We start from the raw sequence: 24,602 nt of genomic DNA on the forward strand, positions 1-24,602 counted from the left end.
CCTTTTAGGTTTGCCTTTTTATTTTTTTATTAGTTTTCTCACTAGGGATTACAATTTGAATCTTTAACTTTAAACAATCTATATAGAATTAATGTTCTACTACTCAACTTAAACTAAATGGCCCAGCATTTGTGCATGTGTGTGTGCGTGCGTGCACGTGTGCACACCACATGTGCATGCATAATACAGCAGATTGCCAAGCATTTGGGCAGATCTTACAATCAAATTTTAGGACTCACTCTCTTTATAGCTCCTGATCTTCCAGGATTTCTGGCTGTTTTGTCAGCCTGGAACTCTGTACTCTTATACTTTGAGCCAATAAGGCTGTAGTATTCTGCACCAAGAAGTGGGACGATTATAGAGTGACCCTCTTACTAAAACCCACTAACTCACAAATTTCATCAGATGGTTATGTTTTAAGAAGCGGCTCGCCTCCAGTTTCTGCCTGCTTTTGATCAGTACCTTTAAGTGAAAATTTTAATATATTTTGTCCAGGGGGCTTCCCTGGTGGCACAGTGGTTGAGAGTCCGCCTGCCGATGCAGGGGACACGGGTTCGTACCCCAGTCTGGAAAGATCCCACATGCCGCGGAGCGGCTGGGCCCGTGAGCCATGGCCGCTGAGCCTGTGCATCCAGAGCCTGTGCTCCGCAATGGGAGAGGCCACAACAGTGAGAGAACCGTGTACCGCAAAAAAAAAAAAAAAAAAAAAAAAAAAAAATATATATATATATATATATATATATATATATATATATATATTTTGTCCAGACTTTATAGTTGTTCAATAACTCTAAGGTACTGCAGCATTACTGGAAGACAGAACGCCATGTTACTCTTATTACTACATGCAGTTTTCCATTCTGAATGCCTTCATTAAGCAAGGTAATTTGTGCTAGTATTAGGCATAATTTGCCTTTTTCTTTAGTAATAGCTTTATTCAGATATAATTCACATATCATAAAATTCACCTTTGAAATGTAAGTTCAGTGGGTTTCAATATATTTAGAGTTGTGCAACCATCAACATTTTCCTACCACAAAAAAACCCACATACCCTTTATCATTCATTCCCCATACACCTACTCTATATCCCTTGGCAATCACAAATCTACTTTCTGTATCTATGAATCTGACTGCCTGGCCATTTCATATAAATGGAATCATAATATGTGGCCCTTCTGTTGGTTTGGCTTCTTTACTTAGCATAATGATTTTGAGATTCATCCATGTTGTAGCATATGTCAGTACTTGTTTTTGCTGCTGAATGGATATACCACATTTAGTAGAATTCACCGGTGAAGCCTTCTGGTCTTGGGCTTTTCTTTGTGGGAAGTTTTATGATTATGAATGGAATCTCTTTACTTGCTACAAAGTCTATTCCGATTTTCTATTTCCTTGAGTCAGTTTGGTAGTACGTGTCTTTCTAGATATTTTTCCATTTCATCTAGGTTATGTAGTTTGCTGGCTTATAATTGTTCACAGTATTCTTAGTATCTGTTTTATTTCTGTAAGGTAATTTTTTCATCAGTCTAGCTAAAGGTTTGTGAATTTTGTTGATACTTTCAAAGAAACAACGTTTGGTTTCATTGATTTTCTCTATTGTTTTTCTCTTCTATTTCATTTCAGTTATACTTTTTTATTATTTTTATTTATTCATTTATTATTTATGTTTGGCTGCGTTGGGTCTGCGTCTCTGTGCACGGGCTTTCTCTAGTTGCGGCGAGTGGGGGCTACTCTTCGCTGCTGTGTGTGGGCTTCTCATTGCAGTGGCTTGTTGCGGAGCACAGGCTCTAGGCGCACAGGCTCAGTAGTTGTGGCACACGGGTTTAGTTGCTCCGCGGCATGTATGGGATCTCCCCAAACCAGGGATCGAACCCGTGGTCCCCTGCATTGGCAGGCAGATTCTTAACCACTGTGCCATGAGGAAAGTCCCTATACTTTTTATTTTAATGTAAGTATTTACAGCTATAAATTTTCCTGAGTACTGTTTTAGCTTCATCCAGTAAATTTTGATATGTTGTGTTTTCATTTTCATTCATCTCAAAGTGTTTTCTAATTCCCTTGCGATTTATTTGACCCACTGGTTATTCAGAATGTGTTATTCAATTTCCACATTATTTGTGAACTTTCCAAGTTTCTTTGTTATTGATTTCTAATTGTATTCCACTGTGGTCAGAGAACATATTTAGTATGATTTTAATATATTTTTTTAATTTATTGAGACTTCTTTTATGGCCTAATGTAACATGATCTATCCTGTAGAATATTCCATGTGAACTTGAGAAGAATGTGTATTCTGCTGCTGTTGCATGAATGATATACAGATGTCTGTTATGTAGCCAAAACAATCCTGAAAGGAGGAACAAAGTTAGAAGATTTACATCAGCTGATTTCAAGACTTACTATAAAGTTCCAGTAATAGACAGTGAGGTAATGACATAAGGATAGACACACAGATCAATAAAACTGAATGGAGTTCAGAAATAGATCCATACCTATACGATCAACTGATTTTCAACAAAAGTACCAAAGTTATTCAATGAGTGCTGGAAAAACATCAACCCCTATCTAAGAGTATATCAAATATTAATTCAAAATGAATTATAAACCTAAATGTAACAGGTGAAACTAACAAATTTCAGAAGGAAACACAGGAGAAAAATGTAAATTAAAACCATAACAAGACACCACTATACACTCACTAAAATGACAACAATTTAAAGGACTGCAAATACTGGTGAGGATGTGGAGCAACTGGAACTCATATACTGCTGATATGAATGTAAAATACTACAACCACTTTGGAAATGAGTTTCAAAGTTTCCTATAAATTTAAAGACATACTTACCATATAACCAAGCCATTTTACTCCCAGGTCTTTATCCAAAGAAAACACACACACACAGGCTTGTAAACAAATATCATAGCAGTTTTACTCATAAGTGTGCAAAACTGGAAAGAACCCAAATATCCAATAACAAGTGAATGGATAAACAAATTGTGATATATTCATACAATGGAATATGGGTCGGCAATTTAAAAGAATTAACTCCAAGTAAACAAACCAATATTTTTTTGTTTGTTTGTTAGTTCTGGGGTTTTTTTGTTTTTTTTAAATTAACTGCTTGATTTATTTTTATTTTTTAAAGGTGCTTTTGGAATTGCCTTGTAGATATTAAAACCGATTCATGATGTGAAAATCCAGAGTACAGTATTTGGAAATGCCAGGAGGAAGTTGTGGGGAAGGAATTTTATGTCAAATAGACTGTGTATCAGTTTTATCCATAAAGGGACTATAAATCATTTGGAACTGTCAAAATGAGTGCCTCTTGTGGTTGTGAGACCCTCATTGATGGGAGAAACTTGATGATCATCTGGCAGAGACGTTAAGAGAAGAATTGGGGAGTGTTGTGTGAAATGAAGGAAAACCATCCTTTAGCATTTTGGAATATAAATATGTTGGGTTGGCCAAAAAGTTCGTTCAGGTTTTTCTGTAACAGTGGACAGGAAAAAACGAACGAACTTTTTGGCCAGCCCAATATCTCAGTATTAAGTCACACTTGAGAAGAAGTTTGATTTACAAAATGATATTAATGTTATATTAAACAAACAAAAAAGCCAGACACAAAGGAGTATGTATTGTGATTACATTATATGAAACTGTTGCAAAGGCAAACTAGTCTATAATGTCAGAAAGCACACTAGTATTTGCCTGCAGCTGGGGGAAAAGGAGGACTGACTGCAAAGGGACATGGCGGGGGGGGCTTCCCTGGTGGCACAGTGGTTTAGGAATCCACCTGCCAATGCAGGAGACACGGGTTCAAGCCCTGGTCTGGGAAGATCCCACATGCCGCAGGGCAACTGAGCTCGTGCGCCACAACTACTGAAGCCCGCACGCCTACAGCCCATGCTCTGCAACAAGCTACCGCGATGAGAAGCCTGAGCACCAGAACGAAGGATGGCCCCTGCTCGACGCAACTAGAGAAAGCTGGCGTGCAGCAATGAAGACCCAAAACAGCCAAAAATTAATTAACTGATTTTTTTTAAAAAAGGGACATGGGGGAACTTTTGAGGGGGACAGAAATATTCTGCATCTTGATTGTGATGGTGCTTACAAGGGAGTAATTATTTGTCAAAACTCATCAAGCTAAACACTTAAAATGGATAAATATACCTAAGCAAAGTTTATTAAAAGCAGTTGTTACTTGCAGGAAGAGAGGTGGCAGGTGTGGGTGACATGTGTCATTTTCTCCTTTGAATTTATATTATCAATATGTGTATTACCCCTGTAATTTAAAATCAGTTCATTACTGAGAAGTACTCAAATTATTTAAAACCCTTCCTAAATTAAATTGCCTCAAAGATTTACTTTTCTATAATATATAATTACCAATAACAGTCTAATTTTTTTCTCCTAGTAATACTATATTGTGCACTGGATCTGTTTCTTATCACCACTGTAGCAGTTGATAAATATTCCCTGTAATTCAAAAAATTTATAAGCCGTCAATAACTAACCCACAACAGTGTTATAAATAAAACATACACTAATGTTTATATGACACTTAATGCTATGCTTATTTATTTTATATAAAGTGATTTTATTTACAGTACTGTTATATAGCCAAAATGACATTATTGAAGTTTACTAGGCAGAGGAACTGAAAAAGAAGTGTAGGAAGGTGCTGAGTCCTTCTTCAGATCCTATAATACCAAGACACCAGATATCTTCTACTTCACTAACAAAAACCACAACAAACAAACAAAAAGTAACCATATTCCGAAAGTCTGTAGCACCAAAACTATCCCTTTGCTACCACCATCTTAGTCCCCTTCACTAAGAAGAAAGCTGGGATTCCTATTTCTCCTCTTCAGTACAATGGGGGTGGGGGGGAGGTGGGAGGAGGGTATTTCAAGCCATACTAGCCCCCCAAATCTACAGCTATATCCTGAATTCAACAGTTGGCAGCATTCACAACTAGGGCACTCCTGTAACACCTAGGCCTGGGTGTCCAGATGCCTGGTTTCTTCTGCGTTATAAACTCAGAACTTATAAACTAAGTTTGTCTTCTGCTTCTCCCTTTTCTGCCTCTTGCTGGGAGGGGCCTTTGGACTTCCTTTCAAGGCTGTTCCTACTGTAAGCAAATTTGCCCAACTTCCCTTCCTCCCAAGTACCTGTTCTGCGGAGAGGAGTATAGTTTTCTCAGAAATAGGTCTAGTACCTACTATGTTTACCAGAAGAAAAGCATACAGAGGAATATTTTGGTCACATTATATTTAAAGTGTAGTCATGACCACAAACATCATATCCTCACTTAATGCCATCATGTTCACAAATACAAATCTGAGAATTAAAAAACCTGGTAGGGCCCCCTAATCACTGCATGGAGCTAATGTCTAGTTTACTAGAAGATTCTGTCTGCACTGGTACCTAATACAATTTATCCAGAATGTGTTATTATGAAAATATTCTAGCTGTTTTTCACAAAAGCTAAACAATATACTAAAGAACTTATTACCAGAAGAGAAGTGTGAAGTAATCTGAAATAGCGCTTCCCAGCCTCTTTCACATCATAGCGCATGCACATACACACACACACACACACACACACACACACACACACACACACAAATATTTGTACAGCAGACTGAGATTAAGGGACAAGACCGCAAGGGCTCCACCACTCAGATCCCTGGCTGGCCACCCCTAGGGCAACACATGAGATGAGAAACACTGATCTAACAGACCCTCGTGCTAATGCTCTGGGTCACTGCAGCAAACCAGAGGGAAGGTCATCGATACACTGTCATCAAGAAATGAGCTTAATAAAAAAATTGTTTCTGCTATACATATATCAAACCTACAATTCTTGTTCAAACCATGAAACATTCCCAGTTCATGTAATCTCCACTATAAAGCTCTGTCAAATCTTTAAGGCCAGTCCCTCCTCTATGTTCCCAAACCACCTTTACTTTTATTAAACAATCACAATCTCTCTTATAGTTACCTATAGCTGTATTTATTTGTTAGATTAAATACCCCTTGAAGGCAGAGATCTTGTTTCATTCATTTTTATTTCCCTCTACTCCACAATAACAAAAAAATGGTAGTTTGAACAGCTAATGTTAAATCTAAAGTTGCGTTGTCATGTTCACCGACAATGCTGTTTGAATTTTACCATAATCATTGTACAGACCATGTACTTTCTCCCTCTCTATTCCAAAATTTGATTTAGCTCAACACTCTCAAATATTCCACTTTCCCAATGTTTCAAAGGATACACAAAAATGTTAGTTTGCATTAGCCCCACGTTCACAAAACTTAGAAAACAAAAGAAAATGTCCAGCCATTACAGAACTCTAACATCCAAGTATCAATTCCTTTATTCCAATCAAAAACAATGTTCCCAGAATTCAGCACAAAACTGAAAACACTGCTGCTACCAGCCACAGTCCATAACAGTAACTTTAAATTGTCCAAGGGGATTAAGGAAGCATTTTAAATCACTGTCACCCCTACCAAAGGATTTTAGGCAACGAGAATTTATTCTCATACAAGAATAAATCTGCATTTTATCATTAAACAATATGAGGGCCTTAACTGGAATTACCAGTTTATAATCTTTCTCCCCCAAATTTGTGAATATATCTGAATGTTAAAATTTTCTTATTTAGAATCATGATTTGTATTTTCATCTTCTCTTCCCCTTTAAAATATTTAATTTTTAATAGTAAGTAGAATAAATAGAAGTATAACTAAGAAGTGAATAATTAACTAATATGAATTAGTATACAAATTAATGTCATGCAGTACCATTCCCCAAATATTCTATCTACTGCCTATGTTTTTGTTTAAAACACCAGTTGCTAAAGTTATGAAAAATTTTTACAAAGTTTAAAAAGAAAAAAAGCCTCAATAAATGTCCCTAATTATACATTATTCCAAAACCAAGATACATATATATGATATTCATGGAACTAGATTCAAATTAACAAAATTAGTTCAAATTTACAAAGATACTCTGTTACACAGATTAATACCGTGTAACATCTAGCTGCTAGGTTGTTTATCATCTATGTATGCATCTCTATCGTCTATATATATAGCCCAATACTTAGTTAACATGATCATCCTTTTCATGCTACCTACTTTTTTCTTGCACATTTGAATTTTGAGAGGAACATGTAGATGTACTACACAATGTAATTATTTCCATGTCTGTCCAGCTACCTTCCTCCATACTCTCTCTGTTCAGCTTTCTACCTCTGTCTCTCTACTGTTATCTTAAATAAAGAAAAATGACTACAGTGTCTACCTGAATACCCTCTGAAAACATCACAAAGATGTTTGGAAAACTGGATATTTACCTTCGCAATTCTAAGATAGGGAATGCAAAGAAAGAGTATACACTATTTCAACAAAGGAAGCGTCTATAACACAAATTCACTGGTGTCCCACTTTGTCTCTCTGTAATTTAACGCTTCTACATTTAATAAGAAAACTTTTTGTTGTGTGTTTTTTTAGTCAAGGTATAATAAACTGGAATACATCAAGCTGTTTCAGAGACACAAAGTGTTTTAACAACTTTCTTACAAAGTATAGCATTTATTAGAGTCATCTTCATTTCAAAAAGGCTTTAGTTTCATAAAGTCTCCTCATTCTATAATAATTTGTATACCATCTTTGGAAGTTACAAATTAACTACCTGTTATCATCAACTATTTTGAGAGAGACAGGATTATTCTTTTACTTCTCTTCTTAGTTGGAGAGAGGAAAAAATTATTTAAAATATTAATTTCCTATGTCACATCCCAACCCCAAACAACTGACCGAGAAGGTTCCTTTTGGTCTATAAATGTGCAGTATAATAGTGGGTATTTTTACTTTGAAATTTCATATCAAAAGTGTGTTTTTAACTGGGTATTTAATGACATGACAATTACTGGTCTGGGTTTTTGTTTAAGTATAATAATATCATATGTCTGACCTCAATATTGTGATTTATAATATGAAATATACAGTTGGTGTTTGTCCACTGTTCCTGGTACAGAGCTCCTAAAACTCTTGGGATTTCCTAAGTGTAGAGCACAGTGAAGGTGTCTTTTGTTATGTTAATGAGGCAACTTTGGGATCACCTCGGGTAACCTAAGGTTGGGGGCTGGATGCCAGACCTGTGATGAGAGGGTTGGAACTTTTAGCCCCACCCCCCAAACTCGGGGGAGGGTAGAGGGGCTAGAGATTGAGTTCTACCACCAATGGCCCACGATTTAATCAATCATGCCTCCATAAAAACTCAGAAGGTGAGGGTCTGGACAGCTTCCAGGTTGGTGAACACGCTGAGATGCTGGAGACTGGTGCACTCTGAGAGAACATGAAAGGTCTGCTCCTTTCCCCCATACCTTGCCCTATGCACCTCTTCCATTTGGCTGTTTCTGAGTTGTATCTTTTCATAACAAACTGATAATCTAGTAAGCAAAATGTTTCCCCGGGGTCTGTGAGCCAAAGTAACCCAACACAAGGAGGTTTATGGCCAGTTGATCAAAGGCAGGCAGGGGTGGGGGTGGGGAGCAGTCTTGTAGGACTGAACCCTTAACCCATGGAATCTGAGGCTATCTCCAGGTAGGTGGCATCAGAATTTAGCTGAACTGTAGGAAACCCAGCTGGTGTCGGAGAACTGCTTGGTATGGGGAAAAAAATCCACACACTGGAATTGTTGTCAGAATCAGACTTACCTTTTAGACATACATGTTAAAATACTGATATATAAAACAGGATATCTGGAATTTGCTTCAAATATTCCAGGGAAGGGTAATAGTGGGTAGTAAAAGAAATGAAACAAGACTGGCCAAAAATTATAACTATTTTAAAATGGTATACAGAAGTTCCATGTATTATTCTACCACTGTATGTTTCAAAGTTTTCTAAAATATTGCTTTTCTTTTTAAGTGTGCTGTGTTACCCAAGTACTAGAATCAGAAAACCTGGTTATCAACTAGGTGAGTGGACAATATTCATTATTTCTCTACGCCTTCAGTTTCCACCATCTGTGAGAAAAAGGGTTTGGACTAAAGTTCTGCATCTTGCTAGTTCAATCTTTTAATGATTCAAGTGAGTATGATTTCTACACTTTATATTTGGCTTAACAATTCTAACTATAATCCATGATGCTTTCATAGCTAAATTTGATGCAATGAACTGAAAACTGTTCAAAGCCATTACCAAAATAACACTATAGTACTGTCAGTCTGCTTGGATTCTAAGGGCCAACTGTATTCACTGTATTACATGCACTTTTTTTTTTTTTTTTGCTGTACGTGGGCCTCTCACTGTTGTGGCCTTTCCCGTTGCGGAGCACAGGCTCCGGACACGCAGGCTCAGTGGCCATGGCTCACGGGCCCAGCCGTTCCGCGGCATGTGGGATCTTCCCGGACCGGGGCACGAACCCGTGTCCCCTGCATCGGCAGGCGGACTCTCAACCACTGCGCCACCAGGGAAGCCCCATACACCATTTTTAAAGGGACTTGAGCATCCACAGATTTTGGTATCCAAGGGGGCTCCTGGAACCAATTCCCAACCAATACCAAGGGATGACTGTACTTATCTCAGCTTTTTTTTTTTTTTTTCCTAGATATTTCGTATTCCCCCAAACACCTTTTCTTCAAGTATTACCTCTCTTAGACTCTTTATTCTCTGGAGATAACTTTGTCAGAGAAAACAGAAGCCATCAGGCATAATCTGTTCCAGTTTCCATACCCTACTGCAGCCCATCCTTACTTCTATCTCTATTTCTTCCAAGTCCTTTCCAACTGAGGCCCCTTCAAAACCTAACCACAACATATATCTCTTACTTCACATCTGTAACAGCTCCCCAGTATTCCAGGCTCAATCATTTATTCCTTTTCTAGCCAGGTCCTTAAGTCTGTTTTGCTCCAGTTTCTTCACAAACAGCAGTCAATCCCATACTTCTCAACGACCGAGAAACAACAAAAATAATTCTTTTACGCATACTTCCTCCTCAAGCTAACCTGTGGTCCCTCCTTCCCATGAGTACCAAATTTTTAAACTGAGTTTCTACTGACTGGTTCCATCTACTACCTCAACTCTGACTCACTCCTCACCCTATTATAACCTAGCTCCCAGCCTCCACCACTCTCTGAGCTTTCCATTTAATCACCAGCCCCCAACCACAATGAACGGCTTATTTCAGGTCCTCATCATACCTCTCCTCTGCAGCATTTAATGCTGCAACTGTTAACCCTTTTTCAGGAAACTCTTCTCCCCTAAAGTTCTTTTTTCAATTTAATTTAATTATTAGTATTATTTTTTGGCTGCATTGGGTCTTCATTGCTGCGCGCGGGCTTTCTCTAGTTGCCGCGAGTGGGGGGCTACTCTTCGTTGTGGTGTGCAGGCTTCTCACTGTGATGGCTTCTCTTGTTGCGGAGCACAGGCTCTAGGCGCGCTGGCTCAGTCGTCGTGGTGCCGGGCTTAGTTGCTCCGCAGCATGTGGGATCTTCCCGGACCAGGGATCAAACCCGTGTCCCCTGCATTGGCAGGCGGACTCCCAACCACAGCACCACCAGGGAAGTTCCTCCCCTAAAGTTCTGATGCGACTCTTTGCTGTAAGCTTCCTACAGACTCATTCTTCAGTGGCACTCACTAGTCCTCTAAAATGATGTGGTTCCTGGGGTTCTTTCCTCCTAGTCCTCTTTTCTTCTTACCCCTACGAGCCCTTATCTATATTCTCTTAAACACTCTAATTTCTGTTTAAACTATTTTCCCAACCTTCACCATTGGTCACATCATCCTAGAACAGGGGTAGGCAAAATAGGGCCTGTGAGCCAAATCCAGCCCTCCACCTGATTTTTTAAATAAGCTTTGTTTCCCTATTGTGTTTGCTGCTTTCATGCTCACAGCAGAGTTGAACAGTTGTAACATAAACTGTACAGCCCTCAAGGCCTAAAATATTATGTCTCTTTACAGAGGAAGTTTGCTAACCTCTGTTCTAGAAGGTAAAACATACCAAGTAAATAGTTCTGATAACTTCCTGCCTTTGGCTCCCAATGCCAGTGCTATTAGTCAGACCATCCATCTCTAAGACCCCTGAGAGTTTTCTAACTGTTCCTCCCAAGCTCTCTTCCCACCCTCACCAGTCTATCTCCTACAGTACAACCAAAGCAATAGTTCTCAATGCACAAAACCCACTTCCCAATTTAAAATTTTCCCCACAGTAAAGCTTGTTCACAATCTGGCCCCAGCCTATCTTTTCCAACTTTCTAATCACTCCACCTGTAAGAAATACTGAATGAATTTAGTTCCCCAGAGCATATGATGCTGTCTCTTACTTCCAGGCCCACCAAAGGTTTACTACCAAAGAAATAACTACACATTTTTCTAGCTTCAGCTTAGGCACAATCATCTCCATGAAGCCTTTTCTGACTCACCCACGCTCTTTCCCTATGTGCCCACTGTACTCTCTACATAATTCCATTATAGTAATTATTTGTTTGCTTTTACATCATTTCCAGACTAATCTTCCTTGAGCAGGGACCCTGAGGCAAAGTAGGAGAATGGTTATTCAGGGCACAGGATTTTAAAGTAGGAAATCTAGGACTGAATGCCAGTTTCGCCTATACGTTCTTAACAAATTACTGACCAGGGTATTTTTGCAGAAACTAACTCCTGCGGCCAGCGATTTGTTCTGTAAGTGAATACTGAAACACCCATGTTTGAGTAAATATCAACAACTTTTTTTGCAACTTTGCAAACAACTTTTTGCAACAACTTTGTCCATGTCTTACTAAAGCATTCTAATACTTCGTTAGAGTGTGATAGGCAGGCACCTAATACTTCGTTAGAGTGTGATAGCAGGCACCTCTGTGCAGGGGAACAGAACATCTATTACAACATACCGTGTTTCACTGCACTTTCCCCTGGAAGAACAGACTCTACATTTTCTGACGGCATTTTTTTTTTTAGTCCTGTGGATATTATTTCCTCTAAAATATGTTCTTTTATTTTACCTGATAGTCGACAAGGTGGATCTCTGTAGGGGGCTCTTTTGTATTTATTTCTTTATTTATTTTTAAATATTTACTTATGTATTTATTTGGTTGCGCTGGCTCCTTAGTCGCAGCACGTGGGCTCCTTAGTTGTGGCTCCAGGGCTCCTTAGTTGCGGCATGCGAACTTAGTTGCAGCATGCATGTGGGATCTAGTTCCCTGACCAGGGATCGAACCCAGGTCCCCTGCATTGGGAGCAGGAGTCCCATCCACTGCACCATCGGGGAAGTCCCAGTGGGGGGTTCTTTTGGAAATGCCACAAGAAGGACCAGGTGCGGGACTACCACTACATTCACCAGAACAGTCAGTTACCCATTCTCTAGCTATTGCTAACAAAAATTGCTTGTAAGTCACTTTATTCTGTGCATTAAGGCTACAATAAATTTTAAACGCATTGAATAAACCACAATTGCTCAGATAGAAACCCACTTTCTTATACCATTTTCGAGTTTTCTGGAGGATATTGAAGTTTGCCAGATATTGATCAGATTGATCAACTCCTTTCATACATTTATTACACCCTAATACAGAAGTGGGCTTAGTTACCTGATGGCCAGTCCTCCTGTCTTCCTTTCCTGTAGATGCTACGGAGGCTTCAGGAATAGTTGTCACCATGCAGACTAGCCTCATCTTTCCATATAAGAAGAATCACTTCTCCCTTCCGTAAGAATGTCATTTCTCCCCTCTGTAGATTTTTAGATTTCTCCTTTAACTGGTTTGGTAGACCACAATTCTCTTTTATAGTCTACAAACACTGATTTTATTTTTCAACAATATTTCAGATGTGTACATACTATTGTAATAACTGTCTTGGTAAATATGGTGCCACAAACCAAGATAAGATTGTAGGACTGATAATACTGTTTCTTGCAGTTTCTTTCCTTCAATTGTGTAAATCTCAAGGTTGCATATATATCCAGTTTCACTTTTGCTAACCATCCTGACCAAAATTCCACATTTTGTAAGTTATCCCGTATTACAGGCTTTGAATCTGAGTCATCCTCTCCACTTTATCATTGCCTCCTCAAGTGATAGCTCTTGTTTGGGTATATAAATCGATTGAAATTTTGGTAGAAAATAATCCAGAAGAGGCTTAACTTTTGAAATTCTGCCTGCAGAAGTGGAGTTTCCGAGTTATCATTAAAGTGAAGAAATGTCATTATTTGTTTGAACCTTCTTCTTGTCATAATCTTTGGAAAGATAGGTGTTTCAGGTAAGGGATCAGTCGGGATATTCTTTCCAGTGTGACTTTATCTGTCCCATCAAAATTATTAATCCAAGAAACTTCTTCATTTCACTATTGGTTACATCAGTTCATTGAAAAGCCTTATCATACTTTTTATATGATTTTTCATTCTGTTGGTGATACACGTTTGTTTGGGAAGTGACCAACTCAACAAAGTCATTACCAAAAATTAATTCTGCTATTTCACTAACACTTTGAGGGTTATTACATTCAATAGCTACACCTAGGGGCTTCCCAGGTGGTGTAGTGGTTGAGAGTCCGCCTGCCGATGCAGGGGACACAGGTTTGTGCCCCAGTCCGGGAAGATCCCACATGCCGCGGAGCGCCTGGGCTCGTGAGCCATGGCCACTGAGCCTGCGCATCCGGAGCCTGTGCTCTGCAACGGGAGAGGCCACAACAGTGAGAGGCCCACGTACCGCAAAAAAAAAAAAAAAAAAAAAAAGCTATACCTGACACGCCTATTAAAGTCTTCTAATTTTCGTGAAATGTCGTCTTCAATCCACTCTTCTGTAGAAACAAAGGAGCATTCTCCAGCACCATGAGTTTCATTTTCACTTTCCATATCAGAATCAATCACTAAGGTTTTTTTGTCTTTTTTCCATCTAATATTCACATTGTCTGAATCAGAACTATATTCTGAAGAACTATCATCTTCTGAGACACCAGTATATATGTTGCTCAGACAATCAGAGAAAGTACCTGCATAAAATTCACCTGAAAAATTCTTCTTCACTCAAAATTTCGCGATGCATCATTTTTGAAAATTGCATTTATAATATACACAAGGTTGGAACAAAAACCTAACGGAGCAAAATGTGAATAACAACAATCATTAAGTTGTATAATGAACCCTTGATCAATTTTAAGTTCTAAAAACTTTGCATGGTGATGTTAATTGTATCACTCTCTAAAAAGGTATTGGTACATCTCCAGTTGATAAAGTTAGGATAACAAAAGACGTGTTAATACATCTCCAGTCAATAAATTGTTAAGCAAATTACTTAACTCATTTTCTTCATCTGTATAATGGCAATTTTGTAAGGATTATTTAAGATTATTCTTATAAGCAGAGTACCTTGTACATAGTAAGTGCTCAACAGTCATTGATTATTGATATCGATAATCATTGATTATCATTATTTTCATTGTTTTATCCCCCACACTTAGTTCAGAATTCAGATAACTTCTGAGTAAAATAACTGGAGCAAGCTATTTCTGCACACGTTATTTTCAGCTGCATACTGAATATTTCCATTTGAACAACGTTTGGCTCCCAAAACTTGTTATCCTTACTCCGAACTGTTTCAGTTAGAGTACCCAATCTGTTAAGGTTTGCCCAGGACTTTCCTGGTCTGAACACTGAAAAGTCCTGTGTCCTGAGAATTCCCTCAGTCCTAACCAAACCAGGACAGTCTTCACCTTAAATTAGAGATATGTTGCAAACAATAAAAAACAGATTTGAGTTAATTTAAGATACAACGGGAAGCAGGGAGACAGGAGAATTACTGGAAAAATACAGCACAATTCAAAGAACCAAAGGAAAAGCTAAAGAATCAGATCTATGAAAAAATCAGGATGAAAGCAACTCCAAAGATCTAGGTGGCAGAAATTAATGGAAGATTTCTTCACAGTACTTCTGCCAGGATGAATCACTTAGGTCCCAGTATCAGCTCACTCAAGATTTAAATGCCAGGGGACAGCATCTGATGGGCCTATTTTGTACTATCCAGAAAAAGTGAAGCACTTTAATTAACCAAAAAAAGCAGGAGCATTTAGATGAAAAATTCCACCAAGAGGTATCCAATGGAAGAAGAGTAGCTTCCAAAGGCGAAATGAGAATGCTGTTTCCAAAAGAAAGGGGAACAGATAAAAGATCACCATATCAACTGTTGCTTGAACATGCTATGCTTTCAACACTCCATGACTTTAGTCACTGTTATTCATGTTATTTTTCTTTCTGTCTTGGCAAACTCCTCCTTCAAGACCTAGCTCAAGGGTGATCTTCTGCGTAACCTTACTCAATTCCCCCAGATATAGTCACTCCCTTTCTACATGCTCTCATAGTACTTTGCAAATTATGTACCTATATCACAGAACTATCATACTGCACATTAAGCATATGCTTAGATATCGGTCTCTCCCACCAAACTGAACTTCCCTAGAGCAAGGACAGCATTATTCGTATTTACAGTCTTCGGAATTAACAATGCCTCCCTGGCACATAGCAAATGCTACATAAGTGTTTAATAAATCTGTTATCTAAGTCACTAGGATAAAAACTACATGAAGCAACAAACTAAAAGGAAAGAAAGGAGCTACTACAGGTAAACATGCTGACAATATCAAAGAAAAAGCTGACAGACTAAGAGCAAGGGAATGACAGGCAAAAAAAATTATGAAGAGCAAAAACTCCATAAGCACAGAAATTAAGGCCAAAATTCTGACAAACCTAAGAACTCGAAGGCATCACTTACATAAGAGCAAAAAGTAATAGCCATATGCATAACGATGATTCTCAAGAACCAAGAAAATAACTAAATTATATTCTACTTAAGAAGGCAGAGACATGCATAGGACATTTTTAGAAACACTGGCATTTCAAAATAAAAGAAAACTTGGTATGTAAACAAATAAACTTATAACCCAGAAAACTCAACAGTTCAGAATGATTAATTCCAAGTTAATATAGTCATGATTCATTTTACCATGTTTTAATTGTTAATGTTCGTATCCTAAGCTGTGGCAAATTTTTTCTTAATGGCAAAATGACGAAGTATAGCTACATCCTCCTTACATATTTAATACTGCTCTACTTTGAAGGTAAAGGAATAGAGACTTGGAAATGAGAATATAGCCAAACCTTATGCTAAGAAAACAAAGTCAACTTAGGGATGCTATCAGTCATGGAAAGAGAATATCACTGACTTTGAAGTTAAAGATTTTCTAGATACACTTTCTAACTCCTTTACTGGATCGCAAGAAGTCAGGTGACTTTTTCACTTCGAATATTATTCAAGTCTATCATATTTCACCCAAACAACTAAAATTCATTTCACCAAATATGGTAACTCTGACATCATGACATTAAACTACTCTTTATCATCTGAACCGCCTGATCAGTCTAACATCAATATTGGGATATATTCTGAAGCACACAGCATCACCAATTGAAGGTTTATTTAAATCAAAAATACTTAAACTAAAGATAATTAAGCCTTTCAAACTAACCCCCAGTTTACAGAAAATTCAGAGGGTCGTAAGAAATAGGAGGAACAAGTTAAGCAACACCACAAAGAGAAAGACATATCCAGTAATTAGGACAGTCTGATAGGTTGAACCATATGAAACTGCTGATATTTGGCTGTTTTGAACCTCAAAAATGGCAATTTCACGTGGCTTGACTTAATATAAGGAAACTGGGGCTTCCCTGGTGGCGCAGTGGTTGAGAGTCCGCCTGCCAATGCAGGGGACACAGGTTCGTGCCCCGGTCCGGGAAGATCCCACATGCCGTGGAGCAGCTGGGCCCGTGAGCCACGGCCGCTAAGCCTGCGTGTCCGCAGCCTCTGCTCCACAAAGGGAAAGGCCACAACAGTGAGAGACCCGCATACAAAAAAAAAAAAATATATATATATATATACACACACACATGAAACTTACCTGATTTCTTCTTCACAAAATTAACAGCATTTTTTAAATGGTGGGGAAAAACAGCAGAAAGGTGGAAGCAACCCAAGGATCCATCAGTGGATAAATGGATAAGCAAATGTGGTATATCCATACAATGGAATATTATTCAGTCATAAAAAGGAAGGAAAATTTGACACACACTGCAACATGGATGAACCTTGAAGATATTACGCTAAGTGAAATAAGTCAGTCACAAAAGGAGAAACATTGTATGATTCTACTTACTCTTCCTAGAAGAGTCAAATTCATAAGGACAGAAAGAAGAGAGGTTGCCAGGGGCTGGGGAGAGTGGAAATGTAGTTAGTTTAATGGAGACAGAGTTTCAGTTGGGGAAGATGAAAAAGTTCTGGAGACAGATAGTGGGAATGGTTACACAATGATGTGCATGTATTTAATGCCACAGAATGGTACACTTAAAAGGTTAAAATGGTACATTTTATATTATGTATACTTTACCACAATAAAAAACATGGTGGTCCTAGAGAAATGGAGATTAAAAACAAAAATAAACAAATGGAACCTAATGAAACTTAAAAGCTTTTGTACAGCAAAGGAAACCATAAACAAGATGAAAAGACAACCCTCAGAATGGGAGAAAATATTTGCAAACAAAGCAACCGACAAAGGATTAATCTGCAAAACATACAAGCAGCTCATGCAGCTCAATATCAAAAAAACAAAAAACCCAATACAAAAATGGGCAGAAAATCTAAATAGACATTTCTCCAAAGAAGATATACAGATGGCCAACAAACACATGAAAGCATGCTCAACATCACTTATCATTAGAGAAATGCAAATCAAAACTACAATCACCCCACACCGGTCAGAATGGCGATCATCAAAAAATCTACAAACAACCTAGAAAATGGTACAGATGAACCAGTTTGCAGGGCAGAAATAGAGACACAGATGTAGAGAACAAACGTATGGACACCAAGAGGGGAAAGTGGCAGGGATTGGGGTGGCGGTGGTGGTGGGATGAACTGGGAGATTGGGATTGCCATGTATGCACTAATATGTATAAAATAGATAACTAATAAGAACCTGCTGTATAAAAAAATAAATAAAATTCAAAAAAAAAATCTACAAACAATAAATGCTGAAGAGGGTGTGGAAAAAAGGGAACCCTGTTGCACTTTTGGTGAGAATGTAAACTGATACAGCCACTATAGAGAACAGTAGGAAGGTTCCTTAAAAAACTAAAAACAACTACCATATGACCCAGCAATCCCACTACTGGGCATGTATCCTGAGAAAACCATAATTCAAAAAGAGTCATGTACCACAATGTTCACTGCAGCACTATTTACAATAGCTAGGACATGGAAGCAACCTAGGTGCCCATCGACAGATGAATGGATAAAGAAGATGTGGCACATATATACAATGGAATATTACTCAGCCATAAAAAGAAACGAAATTGAGTTACTTGTAGTGAGGTGGATGGACCTAGAGTCTGTCATACAGAGTGAAGAAAGTCAGAAAAGAGAAAAATACTGTATGCTAACACATATATATGGAATCTAAAAAAAAAAAAAAAAAAAGGGTTCTCATGAACCTAGGGGCAGGACAGGAATAAAGACACCGACGTAGAAAATGGACTTGAGGACACAGGGAGGGGCAAGGGTAAGCTGGGACGAAGTGAGAGAGTGGCATGGACTTATAAATACCACCAAAGGTAAAATAGGTAGCTAGTGGGAAGCAGCTGCATAGCACACAGAGATCAGCTCGGTGCTTTGTGACCACGTAGAGGGGTGTGATAGAGAGGGTGGGAGGGAGACGCAAGAGGGAGGGGATATGGGGATATATGTATACATACAGCTGATTCACTCTGTTATACAGCAGAAACTAACACAACAATGTAAAGCAATTATTCTCCAATAAAGATGTTAAAAAAAAAAACCATGGTGGGAGGAGTCTCTTAAAGGAGATTTAAGAAACATAACCAAATGTGATCAGATCTTGTGTAATCATGGTTCTAACAACCAAAAGTTAAAAAAAAAGTTAAAGGACAACTGGGGAAATTTAAATGTAGATTACATTAGCTGTTACTAGGAAATGATTAATTGTGTCAGGGTGATGTGGTATTTATTTAAGAATGCACTCTTATTTTTTAGAGAAGTATGTAAATCTTCAGGAGTAAATTGTCATGACTGACATATAAGAAAATTTTAAAAATTATTTCTCTATAAATGTGTCTTAATCTCCCAATATTTTACCTATCACAATAAAAAGTCTGGACTTGATTTGGGAAGCAGTTAAAAAAAAAAAAAAAAGGCACTGAAGAGTAGAAGTTTCAGTTAAAAAGCATATTTTAGGAAAATTATTGTGCTGGTGGTACTTACAATGAAGGTACTTATTTAAGAAATATTTTAGTGCTTATTTTGCTCTGCCACTGTACTAAGAACTAGGTAATGGAGGTACATATAGGAGAAACAGATAAAACATAATAAAAATATATTATCTAACCACAGTGAGGGAAGAAAGTTTCCTAACAACCTGGGGGGGTGAGGGGAGATTCAGAAAGATTTCTCAGAAGAGCTAAATCCAGAGGTGAGTATTTAAGAGGGGTAGGAATTAACCAGGCAACAGGAGGGAGGGAAGGATATTCCAGTCAGCAGGATAACCCTGAGAATAGAAACAGAATTGGCAAGCAGGGGAGGGCCGGATTCCAGATTATGTATAAGCATATAAGAAGTTCAGTGTTGCTAGAGCTTAAAGGTGTCGGGATGGGGGGTGGCGGATGGACACAGAACCTTGAAAAATAACCAGGTATCAGGCTCACTAAAACATCTCATGAACTGGAGGAAGAACACCACTTTGGAGGCAACTTTTAAACTGCTAGATGATAAGTAATAAGGCTGAAAGTAGGCTGGAGGCAGTGGAATAGAGAGGCAGGGCCCAAATCCAGAGACAGCACAGAGATTCAAGCTACATGACTGGCATCTGACTGAATGTGGAAGATGAGGAAGGAGTCCAAGAAACCTCTCAAATTTCAAGTTCAGGTCACAGTGAGAGTGATGATGCCATAAACAGAAAAAAGAAAAAACAAAGGCTTTAAACACTTTGAGCTTGAGAAGCTGATGTGATGCTCATGTGATTAATTTCCAGCAGATGATTAAAACAGATTTATGTTCCCCACACTGAAGTGACCGTTCAAACTAAGGGAACTGCTAATGTGGGTAAGAAAAAGCCAGTAGAGAAGTGAGTTGTGGACAGAATCCCAAGGCATGCCTATAATCAATGGGAAGAAAGAAGAACCAGCAAAGCCAACCAAAGAAGAGTAATCAATGAGGCAGAAGGACCAGGAAAGATTGTATGTCCAGATAGTGAATTTGAGAAAAGATAATTATAAGTGTACCTGCTATATGACGTATAGATTCCTGAAAACTTCATGTTCTGCAAAATTAGGAAGAAAGAGGGAAATATATCAAGACGGTTGGAGCAATCAGCACCTTTAAGACAGAACATATGGTTAATTGGAGCCAAGAGGCATACTCCTGGGCTTGCTATTTTCAACTGTTTCTGTACTTCAGCTACTTGTGTTCAACTGCTGCTACTTGGGAGGGCTAAATAGTTAATGTGCTGGTAAAAATCAAATATCAACCAACATGAATTCTGCATGAACTAACATCATTCCTCTTTATCATTCAAGCAAGAATGAGTTTATGTTACATAAATACATTATAGCAGAAGAGATTGTCAAAGGAGGGTTGTAGGCAACAGTATCAATGCCATAAAGTCAATAACAAAAGAAATTATTAATATTTTAGAATAATACTGTACCTTTCACTCCCAAGTACATTATCTAGTCTCTTTTAAAGAGTATTTATTAAATTTTATATACTGGTCACTAAATGACCCAAGGTCCCTACCATGAGTGGGCTTCTTGACAGACCACATACTTTAACAAGTGCAATACACACACAGAATTTGTTGTACATCACAGCAACCTATCCCAAAGAGGTAAAGGAAAACTCACTTAGAAAAAAAAAGAGAGAAGGGAAAAAATAGGGACTGATTGTAGTATGTTATTCGTCAGGAAAGGCCCTGTGGAGAATTTCTGAAGGTGTTTTTTTTTTTTTTTGCGGTACGCGGGCCTCTCACTGTTGTGGCCTCTCCTGTTGTGGAGCACAGGCTCCGGACATGCAGGCTCAGCGGCCATGACGCACGGGCCCACCCGCTCCACAACATGTGGGATCCTCCCAGACCGGGGCACGAACCCGTGTCTCCTGCATCGGCAGGCGGACTCTCAACCACTGTGCCACAAGGGAAGCCCAAGGCAGACCTTTTTATGAAATTATGTGAGGCATGCTAAGGACCTTTAATTTTATCCTGAATGCAATGGGATGATTTGCCAGGGAAGTAACACAAAAAGGTTTCAGAAAGATCAATCCATAAGTTCACCGGGGAGGGAAGATACAGGGAAACCAGGTGCACTATCACACCTGTATAGGAGACAGTGATAGGGGCCTAAACTAGGGCAGGGTGGTAAGGTTGGTAACAAAGGTAAAAATATGAGGGCTCATCAGATGACTAACACAGAAAAGTGAAGGAAGGGAAGAAGGGAGTCAAAGTCAAGGATAAGGTTTGAAGCTTGAACAGTTAGGTAGTATTTCTTACCAACAAAGGTTCCAAAGAGAGAAGCAAGTTTGGTAGTGCTAGATGAATTTACAAATGAGAAGATATTTATTTATCCCTAGTATTAGAAATTGAAGCCTAAAGTTTAAGTGTTAAGGCCAAAGATATGGGTTCTTATTTTTCAGTGAAACCAATGAACTGGCTTCTTACTAATAAGGAAACTTTGCAAAAGTGAAAAAGTAGAAGGTAAATAAATCAAATGATAAATAGGATGACAAAAGTTTTTATTTGCAAGGTTTTAAAATATCAAAATAGGAATTTCCCTGATATAGTCAAGATTTATTAAATATTTTCCCCATTAATTAACCTTCAGATGTGCATCCATACAAGCCAAGTCTTAGGCTCCACTCAGTGAAGAGACAGCAAAGCACAGTGAGCACGAGTTCTGGCTTTAGTGTCATGCTGCTGCACTTTAAGTCTCGGCTCTGCCACTTAAACCACCTAGGACTTGGGGCTAGTAAGTTCAGAACCGCAGGCTTCAAATTTCCTTGGAAGTAAATGTGGATAATAATACATACATACTTTACAGGACTGTGAAGACTAGATAAATAATCCATATAAAGTACTTGGTACAGGTTGACTGTAAACATTCAGTAAGTGTTAAGAATTTTCAAATAATTATTAGTTGTCACTGATGAAAATGTCATATCTTTGAAGTGTACAGGAGCAAGAAAAACTTGACCTGGATGGCAGTTACCTGCATGTTTGATTTTTAAGTATTTACTAAATGGAACTATGTATTTCCTAGTGGTAGCTACAAAATCCATTCACCCTACCCAAGCCTTGAACTGCTGTCCATGATAATTACTCCCTCCCCTACCTCCATCTATAAACCTCAGGATAAGCGTTATCCCTTTTCTCTCCTGTGAGCTTCACACAGAAGAGGAAGAGAACAAGGGAAGAGGAGGAGGTTCAAATCCTCATTCCATGTTAGGACCATCCCCGATCTCAATTTTTGGGAAAATTCCTCCTTACATATGGGATAACAGTACCATTCCTCCACAATTAATTCTAGATATTACTGCCAGTCACCTTTTTTCCATTCCTGTAATCATGCTACACCTCCTAACTCTACTCTAGAATAAATTCCTTCAGATCTCTATATCAAGAAGTTTCCAAGCAACTCTTTGCCACAAAAATATTCTCAGACCACCACAAGCCACCTGGAAGTCTCATCTCTTCACTCCTTAATCTAATCTCTTCTTTTTCACCTGGATCTTTATTCACTAATTTGTCAGGTGCCCTGTTCAAGTTTAGTCCATACTTTCTATAAAATTCACCAACCTTTCTTCTATGAAGCTATTCCCAACTGAATGACTATGAAACTACTTTCTTCCTGAACCCTCTCCCTACTCACAATTCCCTAGCATAACCCCACACTTTTATTTTTAGAAAATATGTATTTTATTCTTGCGCCTAGCATCTTATTTGTGTATCAGCTGGCTGTATAATTTATATCTTTTATCTATCCTATGTGTGAAAAAGTAGGAATGCTATCTCATCAAAGTACATCTCACTGTTTTTGAAATAGCCTGATAATCACTGCTATTTAGTCACAGAGCTAAGCTGCAACATAAGTTTCTAGTGTAATATAGTTTCTAAAATGGGTAAGACTAAACTAGATATGGTGTCTAGTCTCAGTTATACCAAATTCTACAATAAAGTCACTTGATCAGATTTGACCCCAGTTCATCCTTTAGTCACATTTCTAGCATCCCTCTCTCTCAGCAGTCCTACTACAGCAGTAACTGAAGAGTCCTACATTCTCAGGACTCTTCAATTACCACTCCCTGATGTCTGGAATGCCCCTTCCTTGCTCTCTCCCTCTCCCAGGCCAACTTTCTTTCATCCAGGATCAGCTCACTCCCATTCATCCACTAGGAATCAACCAGAACATCTCCCTTGACTGCTCAGCTCCAAGTCAGGATTTTCTCACACATTCTCAGAATACACTTACTGATGTATTGCATTGTAATTATCAGTTTACTTTCCTACACTCCTACAGAACTGTAAAGGTAAACTCCTTGAGGTACAGACTGAACAATGTTAGATACCCAATAAACAATTAATGAATGAATGCTCATACCCACTCCATGACCTTGTGCACGCTGTACACACAGTCTTGAGTTTCCTCATCTAAAGTACTTTCCTCCTGTAAAGTGTGGATAATGCTACACCTAGCTCATAAAGTTGTCACAGGATTAAAAGAGGTATCATGAAGCTCTTAGTATAGTGTCTGACACATGGAACTACCATTTGAATGTCTGCTATTTCATGCCTTAGTTACCCTCCTGAATCCTGGGAATTGTAATGTCACCAATATTTTCAGGCTGAAAGGCTTAGCAAGCATGCATCCAGAAGTCACTGGTTACATTCTGATTATCAGCAGATATTTACTGTGTGCCTATTATGTGCAGAAGTCCTTACTATGTATCACTGAGCTGCCAGAAACAATAGGGGCAAAAAATAAGACAAAAACTTGTACCAGTATCCAAGAGAGGAAAGACTGTTAATTAGTTTTTCTGTACAAACAATACACGTATTTTTTCAAACTACATTAACTTTTGTTTTATAATAGGGGTTAGCTTCAAGAACAAATACTGATGGGCAAAATTCAAACTTAACTCCTATCATCAAGTGGACCAAAAACAAGAGGCAGTTACAAAATTTCTTGTTGCTATTCCTAGGTTTCACTTTTGCTTATAAGTATCAATATTTCTCACAAAAGAAATTTAGCCATGACCAAGACAGAGATAGATGAACTTTATTTGTCTCAATCAAATGGGAATTCCATAGTATTTCCTAATTGGTATGTAATTTTATAGCTCCAAAAAATGGCCTGTGTTTTCTCTATTTTTCTACAAAACAGAACGCTGACTGGCATTATTTTCCCTCACCACCTTCTCTCTTTAGGACAGGATAAAATGCACACTTCTTAGTCACAATGGCCCCTTAGCAAGAATGAC

General features: G+C 38.4%; 1 protein-coding gene across 3 annotated transcripts in view; it reads right to left on the bottom strand.

Moving 5' to 3' along the window:
- KPNA3 (karyopherin subunit alpha 3) overlaps positions 1-24,602 on the bottom strand; it is a 91,671-nt gene that overhangs the window by 65,163 nt on the left and 1,906 nt on the right. Inside the window, exon 1 of one of the 3 annotated variants that reach the window (XM_049701064.1) lies at positions 20,357-20,450. The exons of 1 other annotated variant lie outside the window; for it this stretch is intronic. Coding sequence is in view for 1 of the 2 variants with exons in the window: in XM_033436876.2 (XP_033292767.1) it covers positions 9,849-9,890 (42 nt within the window). In the remaining variant the exon portion in view is untranslated. Of the gene's footprint in view, positions 1-9,848; positions 10,248-20,356; positions 20,451-24,602 lie in introns of those variants that run through there. One more of the 3 variants, XM_033436876.2, reaches the window with a different exon arrangement.

The sequence above is a fragment of the Orcinus orca genome, chromosome 18, assembly GCF_937001465.1.
Source record: "Orcinus orca chromosome 18, mOrcOrc1.1, whole genome shotgun sequence".
Lineage (NCBI taxonomy): Eukaryota > Metazoa > Chordata > Mammalia > Artiodactyla > Delphinidae > Orcinus > Orcinus orca.